This window comes from Durio zibethinus, chromosome 21 (genome assembly GCF_047325235.1).
Source record: "Durio zibethinus cultivar Kanyao isolate XHJ-2024 chromosome 21, ASM4732523v1, whole genome shotgun sequence".
In the NCBI taxonomy this organism is placed as follows: domain Eukaryota; kingdom Viridiplantae; phylum Streptophyta; class Magnoliopsida; order Malvales; family Malvaceae; genus Durio; species Durio zibethinus.
This window is the reverse complement of record NC_143182.1, coordinates 18,980,095-18,989,854: the sequence shown is the minus strand read 5'-3', so window position 1 is coordinate 18,989,854 and position 9,760 is coordinate 18,980,095. Positions and strand designations below refer to the sequence as shown.

The 9,760-nt window shown below is 33.6% G+C and overlaps 1 protein-coding gene across 4 annotated transcripts; it reads right to left on the bottom strand.

Annotated features, from left to right (window-relative positions):
* Nucleotides 1-1,099: 1,099 nt before the first annotated feature.
* LOC111305732 (protein decapping 5-like) lies at nt 1,100-9,182 on the bottom strand. 4 transcript variants are annotated; one of them, XM_022903494.2, is made up of 8 exons: nt 8,850-9,182; nt 7,715-7,815; nt 6,453-6,524; nt 4,446-5,438; nt 3,199-3,273; nt 2,234-2,404; nt 2,016-2,126; nt 1,100-1,583 (listed from the first exon to the last, which is right to left on the bottom strand). In XM_022903494.2, exons 1-8 carry the CDS (start codon nt 9,001-9,003, stop codon nt 1,434-1,436), a joined length of 1,827 nt encoding a protein of 608 aa, XP_022759229.1. In that variant the 5' UTR covers nt 9,004-9,182; the 3' UTR covers nt 1,100-1,433. The 4 variants fall into 4 exon arrangements, with proteins under 4 accessions (XP_022759229.1, XP_022759230.1, XP_022759232.1 ...); XM_022903495.2 differs by having other exon boundaries at nt 3,214-3,273; nt 8,850-9,114; XM_022903497.2 differs by lacking the exon at nt 3,199-3,273 and having other exon boundaries at nt 8,850-9,114.
* Nucleotides 9,183-9,760: the final 578 nt, after the last annotated feature.

Sequence of the window (9,760 nt, the reverse complement as noted above, 5' to 3'; positions counted from 1 at the left end):
AAATCATATTCAAATTCTGATGAAGTATTTTTTTATAATACTATTAAGATACTCCCATATATTTTCATGATAGAACCAATAATTGAAGTCCTAGATGACAATCCAAAAGTTGATAACTCAGAACCTATGGATAGTGACCAACAACCTCCTTATCTTCTTCAATCTTATAATTCCTTATCTTCATCCAAATTCTTAGTCTTCACAATTGATGACATTCCCTCATTCAAATGACACATAAGATTCCAAGAATTTCTTACATGAGGACTAGTTGAATTAAATTCCAATCATAATCTCACAATGCAAAAGGTTTTAATATGTTTTATTTCATGGTTGGAACCCTTAAGAATATTTGAGATAATATTAATGAATACAGTTACAATTTCTCCAATGCCCTACGATCACAAAAGCTATATCTTAATTATCAACTATATTTTGTGACCAAAAAACTCATCAAATGGACAAAATCAAAGAGAAATTTTCAAGTTAAGATATTATTGGCTCCATCCAAAAGATCTTGATAAACACTACTAACAATTTTCTTAGTACTTTTATCTCCTTAATGGATTTGATGATGTTAATCTAAAACAAAATTTTCTCAACTCAATTCTAGAAAAACTTACCTAACAAACCAAAACTTAACTCAATCTCAAATCTCTTAATTTGAAAAACATTAACCTTGACGACGTTTACAAGGTTATGATAAAAGCTCTTGACAAAATTTGTAAAGAACACAAGTATATTTTGAGACTTGGTAAACAACTCCAAGAAAAAGAATAAACTATGCATTTATTCACCAACTAGTTTACAAATCAAATGTTCTTCAAAAAATTACTCGTCTTTGTTGTCAAAAAAAAAAAACCATTTCAAAAAGTTAAATGCATCCAAACACCTAAAAACTCTCATTTTACCCAACACAAAAATTCTCAAAGATTCAAATTCGACACCAGAAAAAAAAAAAAAAAAAAAAAAAAAAAAAAAAAAAAAAACTCATTCTTACAATATGGGAGAATTGATATATTGGAAAATTAAAAGCTAGTAATTTTTTCTTTCCTAGGGAATTGTCCTAAAATCTTCATGAAATAATAATAATAAAAAAATAAGTTACAAAGCCTTGAAATTAAAATTAAAATTAAAATTCACATAATACAGAACTGTGTTAATTTGCCAAAATAACAAAAACACTGTTTAACAGATAAAATGACCTCACACTATCATTATCCATAGAAAACCTTATGTAGCAGTGCAATGGAAATCCTTCTGTGTCTACTGGGGTTTGCTTATTTCTATAGGTCAATAGTCAAATCCTAAAGCAGCAACCATTGTAGGAATACAATCAAAGGCCATCATAAGCATCTTCAATTTGAAGGGAACATCACATACATTTCTGCTAATAGTTTGATCTTCTAACTGTGCTCAATTTGGGCTGCCGCTAACTAGGTGGTACGATTTACCATGCCATATCCCCTACCCCTCCTACCACCATAATAGCCTCTTCCATAATATGAACCACGTGCTCGACCACCATGAAAACGTCCACCACCACCTCTACCGCCACCACGATGCCTTGGGAAATCGCCAAAGGTCTATATAGATATTGTAAAGCGGAACTTTTATCAAGAATTTAAGATCATTCATGCTGATAAAAAAAACATGCATATTAACAGATAATACGCCAGAGAATTAGGCAAACTCCATCACAAGCCTTGAAGCCATAACTAATGTCAGTTTTAACCATTGTTACTTCTTTGCTCTAATTAAGTTCCGATTCCTTCTATTCCTGGTTGAACTTGTCATACATCAACAAGCCCACCCAACCCACCACCCCCCTTCTCTCTTCCCAACCAAACTATGGTAATAATAATAATATATTAGCAGTCGTAAGTATATTTCTTCTATATGACTACGGCATACAGACAAATAGAGTTAAAGGCTCACAGAAACACAAACGCATACACATACAAATACATACATTTAAATACTCCAATGATGTGAATAATGCAAATGGAATATAGTACCTCCGTATCTCTTTTCATTTGCTCTGAAAATCTAGCTCTCCCGTCACGAGACCCACCATCAAGAGAATCACAGGACAAGGAATCAAAAAAATCATCCTTGACATATACAGGCTGTAAAAGAAGAAAAACAATTGTAAACAAAAAGAATTTAAAAACCAAATCACATAAACTTGTTAGGCACCAACATGCATATGGGTTGAGGAGACAGAGAGAACTACCTTAGCCTCCACTTTCGAGGTTCCAATACTATCTTCATTTTGTAAGTCATCAGCATCTTCTTGAGCTCGGCTACTTTTGCCAAGATGACCCCAAACTTCATCCTTGTTAAATTTCTCATTCATTGCCATGAAATCAAATTCTTCTGTAAATCTGGTTGCTGAACTTGAAATCTGCAGTACCAAATTTTTACATTACAATCAAGCTGAGCCACTGGACTCAATAGGTTGTGGGCCTTGCAAGTTCATCAAGATTGGCAATACAATGAGCAACAGAATAAAGGTCTTACATAGGCAAATTGATTATACACTCTTGGATAAATAACATGCCTTCTAATTGATAGAAGAGTACATTTTTCATTCCCCCCCAACCCCCTTGATTTTCTCATTGTAACAGTGGTTTGAATAATTAATTTAATCTATCAATTTTGGAAGCAATAGGCCATAATATTCAAAATGTGTGTTTTCCTAGGGGGATTCAGTTAGTAATATCATTTCCTTTATGATGAAAGTAACTTAAAATTGCTAAAGACTTTTAACTTTGTTTTTTAATGTAAGATTTTATGAATCATAAAACTTTAAAATACTTTGGAATTCTAATATCATGGTTAGTCAATTCCATGATTATACTGCAATAAGAATACACCACAAAGTTTCCAAAAAAAATATTGTTTGAACTGTTTGTTTTACCTCAACCTTTAGAGTGAAATAATCAAACTATGGAAAACCAGTTTTAATTATCCCAAAACTTTAGACTATTGGATTAGCTTCCCTAACATAGGGTGGGGTACTAAAATTAAAATAAGTTTTAAGGCATGGAGTGCTATTGCAGAAACTTTTCCAAACTTCCATTCCGTGTATTCTCCTTCAAAGACACCAAGTTGGCTAATTCACTCCCAGAAAATTAGCATTGCCACCATATGCAACATAAATAACAATCTGGCAACGCAAAGAAACAGAAAACATACCCCATTTCCACTTACTCTTCCTCTTCCACGTCCTCCTCTATAACTATGATAAGAGTGCATTGGAGATCCATGCAGCTAGGAGGGTTGTGAAGAACCAACAGCAAATGCACCAAAAAGGGGGGAAAATTGCTTGTCAGCAAATATGTAACTATCTCAAGCCATGTAAATTAAAAGTATGCATCCTAACTATTAGAAAGGATAAAGCAATTAATAGCCAATGGTCAAACCAGCAACAGGAAAACAACTAAGGACACCTGGTAATACAATTCCTGATCTGTACAAAAGAAACAAGAGATAAATTGAATGGACAAGTCAAAACATGTCAACATTACTCAAGGGAAAACATTTCTAAATTCAATGAGTTAAAAAATCGATTAGGCACTAGGCTGCCTTGTTTTTGAGAGGTCAGTTGTTTGAAATTCATCTTACAAAGTTAGCAACATCAGTTCACTGACACCAATCACCATGTTAGTTGGATTTCAGAGTCAAGAAGTGGGGTTCCTTCAACTAAAAAGGGGACCAGAAAGAACTTAACTCCCCAAATTATAGCATGTAGTAAACTGCAAATTGGAAATTCTTATTCACTAAATTATGGTGAATTGTTGTCTAAAATCTAAATACTAAATTTTCCAGTGATATAATTTATTTTCAGATGCCTGCAGTTAGACGAGAAATCCCAAAAATTCATGTTTTTTTCTCTTTATTTTTCTAGAGGTAAAGAAAATTGGAATTTAAGAGCAAAAGGCATTGAAAACAGCTCACTATGTACAGAAAAATTATCTTTTGCAGATCGTTTACAATATGAAAGCTTCCAAGTATGAAAATTTTGATAGGGATGTTTTAGTATCAAGTAAGTCCAATGGTAGGCCCTAATTATTGCAACTTTTAGCACAACTTAAAATCTAATTTGTCCTTTTCATCTGTAGGGCAAAATCATGACGGAATACTTGTATGCTCAAAACCAGTAGCACAAACATTTAATTATCTATGATCTCTAGCAACAAGTGACAAATCATTCTTCAGAAAATGGAACAAGAGAGTCAAAAACAGGGAGCAATTCTAAGGAACCAACAAAACAAGGAGAGAGAGAGAGATGAATGGTGAACACAAAGGAAAAGAAGAAACCGCTCCATATCCATCCCTTCCCTCTCAAAGAAAAATAAATGTCAAAGGAGAACTATCAAAGTTATTCACATTTCATAGCCCTTTCACTTTTCACAACAGAAATATGATAATGGAAGCAATACCTTATGATCAGAGGGTGAAGGTGAAGGCAATATTGGTTCCTGTACTGTTTTTGGTAGTTGTGGTGAGGCTTGTGCTAACAATGGTGGTGATGCTTGTGCTGACACAGGTGGCGGTGCTTTTCCTGAAACTGGTGCTGTTGCAGGTGCTGATGTCAACTCTTGAGATGAAACATGCACAACCTCCACATCCTTTTGAGATATTTGTGAAGATATAGACGAAGATGCTGTGACCACTCCAGGTTGTAAAAGCTGGCCTGGGGTTACTAAAGAAGGAAGCATTCCATCATTCAAAATTGCAGTTGTTGTCCCTATGGTGGAGGAAACAGAATCAGACATGCCTTTGAATGGCATTATGGGATCAGAGACTGTCTTAGGTTTGTCAAAAAGAGACAACATCACAGCACTTTTATCTAAAGCAGCAGTCAATGGAGATACCAATGGCAAGCTACTACTTGAAGCTGCAGTAGGAAGAGTTAAAGCAGAAGCGCTATCTGGATGCAAACTAGCTGATGAGTCTGAAACTACTGTAGAAGACTGTGCTGCAAGCACAGAAGATTGCAAATTCAGGGGGCCTGTACCAATGGGTGGCAGCAAAGGACGAGCATTTTCAAACAACTGAGAAGTTGGCAAGTTAGAAGCTGCAGTAGGTAACGACAAATTAATGGTTGGATATTGCATAGATTGCAGCATGGAAGGTGGCATTGACAAGCCAGGTGGGGGTTGAAGCAAAGGTTGCTGCTGTGGGGGAAGACCATTTGTAGACCCATAGTAACCTTGCCAGTACATTGGCATGGAAAGCCCGCCATTTGTGGTTGTAGCAGTTGATGAAACCCATGGCCCTAAACTCGGACCAGGTCGATATAATGGAAGACTGCCCTGATATGTTGGCCTGGCAAGTCCCACAGACGAAGTTTGAGAACCTGGATCTTGCATAGATCCAGTACCAGAAGAAGGCAAGCCTGCGGATGCAATAGCTGACTGGGGATAATGAGACTGCAAAAGAAAGGAATTGGAACAAATTTCAGCAATACATGTATATGTATTGAAGTTTGAGAAATAATAAAATTTAATTCCAATAACCACCACAATGCCATTTTGTAATGTTATTTGACACTGAAAGCAGTAGTAAAAAATAAATTAAGAGCTAGTGATGGAGAATGGGAATATCCTAACATAAAGACTAAGTTATTTAGGACTTTATTTTATAGTTTATGATTTTGATTGCAACTTGTATAATTATCTAAGCTATTTTAGATTATTTAGGCTATTTAATATGAATTAGTATTTTACTTATTTTCTTAATGTTAGTGCTAAGATTTTAGATGTTTGGTATTTTATGTTTTATTAGGGTTTAGGTTCAGTTATAAATACCTTAGTTGTAATAGCTTTAGGAGATTTTGATTATTGAATTATTGAGAATTTTCTGGAAATTGAGTATTGAGATACTTGTCCTACATCAGCTACCCTCAAATTAATTTGATTATGCATATCTACACATCTTAGCAATAGATAAGACACCTTTAAGCACAGTGATGAACAAGGAGGGAACGAAGAAAGGAAATAGAATTTAGAGCGAAAGTAAGGATAAGAAGGAAGAAACAGAGGAAATTGGAGAAATAAGAGAACAGGGGAGAGAAAACCAGAGAGAACTGATGGAAACAGCAAAATCTCATAACAATTTTCCAAATTCCAATGAGTCATTGTTCAAAACCACTAGAAACACAAATAACATTAATACTTATAAGCTACACCCGAAACCCAACTCAAATGTGTAGAATATCCTAAACACTAGAAATTAAAATATAACTAAAAGAACTAAAGTATTTTGATTCTTTCTTCGCTAAAAAGTACAATAATAGCAATAATACTCAAGATCCAGAAATATGGTAAATATCATTCCATATAAACTTGATGATACAACCGAATCAGATATAATTTACCCGTTTCAAAAGCTATATATTAGTAGTAGAAAATAGCAATATATAAGAATTATTTTCTTTCCTCTACCTGTATAATAGCAGGATCATTGTGTATAGGTGCTGGGGTCAGAACTGGTGGAGAAGATTTAACCTGCAAGTCCTGTAAACATATGCAGAACAAGAAAAAAGAACACATTGAAGATGCTAATGCGGAGAATAGGCTTATATAAAATTCCAGAGAACAAGAAATTTTCTTTCTTCACTAAAAGTATATGGAATCAAATTGTAATCTAGCAAATGGGGTCTCTAAACTACAATCTTTTAGTACAGATAACTCTCTCTCTCTCTCTCTCTCTCTCTCTCTCTCTCTCTCTCTCTCTCTCTCTCTTTTTAATTTTGGAGCAGATAAATCTAAAATGTTGGATTTAGTAGTGTAAAATCTACATTCTTTCCTAGTAGCGTAATCGCAGCTTTCAATAACAACATGAAGTTAAGCAGCAAACATTAATCTTACTTTTGTGGTCATTTAAAATGTCATCTATAAGTCAAGCACTATAAAATGAAGCACCAAAAATTTAGCCTGCTGACCAGACTGAGCTCCAGTTACATATCAGTTGCAATCCTAATACATGCTTTGGCACAAATATACAAGACTAAGTCCTAATGCACTTGGCAAATGAAAACCAAAAGTTAATAAAACACTTTATTTTTAATCAATGCCACAATGAAACCATATAGCAGTGGCCGCTTAGATATTGCACTAGCCACAACTAGGCATCATAGCATGAAAAAGTCAATTCTACCAAGAAATTGTCTTTCCATGAAAAAAAATACTCAAAATTGTCAGTGTTATCATAATCTGGCTATGTAATACCATATTGAATAATTACAGAAAAAGATAGAGATAAAATTGAATCTCATAAAGATTATTCAAGGACAATAGTTTTGTTGAATAGATTTATAACACCAAGAAAATTCTGAAGCTTGGAAAGTGTTTTAATATGAGCCAAAAGAAACTTCTAACACACTTTACAAGCAATAATAGAAGGGTGATCAAGCAACATAACAACTTTTGCATTTTCGAGCCTCTTTTGCCCCCAAGTCTGGATAGCAAATGAACAACTTATGGCACCATAACAGAAGCAAAAAGAAGATACTTGCAACCAGAGAAATTGCCATTGGTACTCTACAACAATTCAGCATTTCCTCAAAAACAGTGTACTAAGACCAAAATTCAAATTCATTGTCCAATGCTTTATCCATGATCAATTGCCACAAGCAAAACTTCCTAATTGAAAAGGCAGATAATAGTACTATCAATGTTCATTAGTCCCCATAATATTGGTATACCTTGATATCACTTCCACGGAAGAGTATGTACTCATAAATTTTATCACTTGCTGGAACTTGTGGACCATCTTTCTTTCGCCCTTCTGTTCCAAATGACCTTACTGGAATGTTGAAGGAATAGAAGTTATTTAGAAGAAGGATAAAGTTACATCTTAACACCCAAAAGAACAAGAAGAGTCGGTAAGCATAGACTAGGCCTGTCATAACCACAAGCAAAGGAATAACATTGGAAGGAGCAAGATTCTCACATTTGCAGCCCTAACAGCCACACCCTTTTCTAGTCTAAATGGGGTGATATTATATAAATGGTTACACCAAGCTCTATCATCTAATAGTCCGAATATATTATCTGATTTCATAATAGATACAACACCCATTTTATTTTATTTTTGAATAAGCCAAGAATTTCAATTTTTATATTCTTACTGCTATAGCAATCCATGTCAATAATAATACTTAACCTTTCCATTTATCCTTCACTTTTTTTATTAAATTTCCAACAAACTTCCTGGTGTGAGAAACTAGCATTAACTATTTTACAAAACATTTTAGAATAGACTATTAACAATTCAAAATCCTTGATTATTTCTGAACTCATGCAGTGCCAAATTTATAGCCGCTGCTTAGTTACCATTGAGAGCTGTAAAATGTAACGCTCTTATGTGTTTTACAGTTGTTATGTTAAACATACTGGAAACTGTGTTATGTATTAGTTTTAGTTGGCAGCCAAGAGGTCCTATAAATAAAGATATAAAAAAGATGTTTGAAAGTGAATCGGAGAACAAATTCTTTGCTACTTTCCAATGTTTTCAGCCTTATAACACTGTTTTTGTTTTGCTTCTCCAGATTACCCACTTGATTGGCTTTCTCTTCTACGCACCTGGCCTCCTGGGTATTTAGTCCAGTTGCTTAAACAGTCAACATTCATGTCACTTACACCCAATGACCCAACAAAGAACTTGAAAAAGTGAAACTTTTGAAAGCATCCCAAATTCAACCTTAAGGAAACAATTTAAATAAACTATTTCACCATAACAGACAAAAACCAGAAAGTAAAAATCCATTACAGAGCTCAAATATCAAAACAAAACACAAAGAAGAAAACCCAGTAAAGAAAAAGAGTTTTTTTTTTTACCATTTCTCAAACCAATGCTGGATTCTTCAGTGTTGATGTTAAAGAGAACACCTTCATATCTGATTTCAGACTTAGAAGTCAAGCTTATCAAGCTGCCTATGTATGAATCAGGAGACCCAGCAGTTGAAGATCTGGAGCTCTCTGTTGAGGCCATGCCCTTTTAGTTTTTTGCAACAACGCTGGCTTCTTTCTTTGATTTTTCTTTTCCCCTATTTTTCTGTCTAAAAGCGAAAGAGAGAATGGTGCCCTATGCGTGCAAGCAACAACCTATGAAGCTTTGTGCTTTGTTCACTGCGTTTTTTCCCTGTCCTGTGCTTCTAGTTGTTAAAGCCCAAAGGCCAAAACTCCCGCCCGTCTCCACTTTACAGTTTGGACTCAAATTTCAAAATTGCCATATAAATTGCTTGTTTATAGCTTAGACTCATTTCGATAAAATTAAAAATAATGATAATATTAAAATTAATTATAATGATAGTGAGATTAAATATTATAATTGTGATATTAAAATTAATTGTATTTTTATTTTTATTTTTTATATTGTATTTATCCTCTATTCATATTTAATAGATATTTTAATTTTATTTCTATCTCAATTTCTTCAAATATTTAATGGATATAAATAATTTTTGTACCTATGGTTTCAAAATTTTTTTTAGTTTTTTATTTTTATCTTGCATATTTATTTAATTTATTTATATATTTTTTAAATAAAAATATATTAATTCTAATCAATATAAAATATATTTATTAAATATATAATATATAGGCAATGGGTCTAGGTATGGGTCAAGTGCTATATTATCTACCCCTAATACCAATAAAATATTTAAAATCATACATATTCACATCCCTCTTCCTTAAAATTTAATACTTACTAACATAATACTCACGTGTTGCCATAGGAATCCACT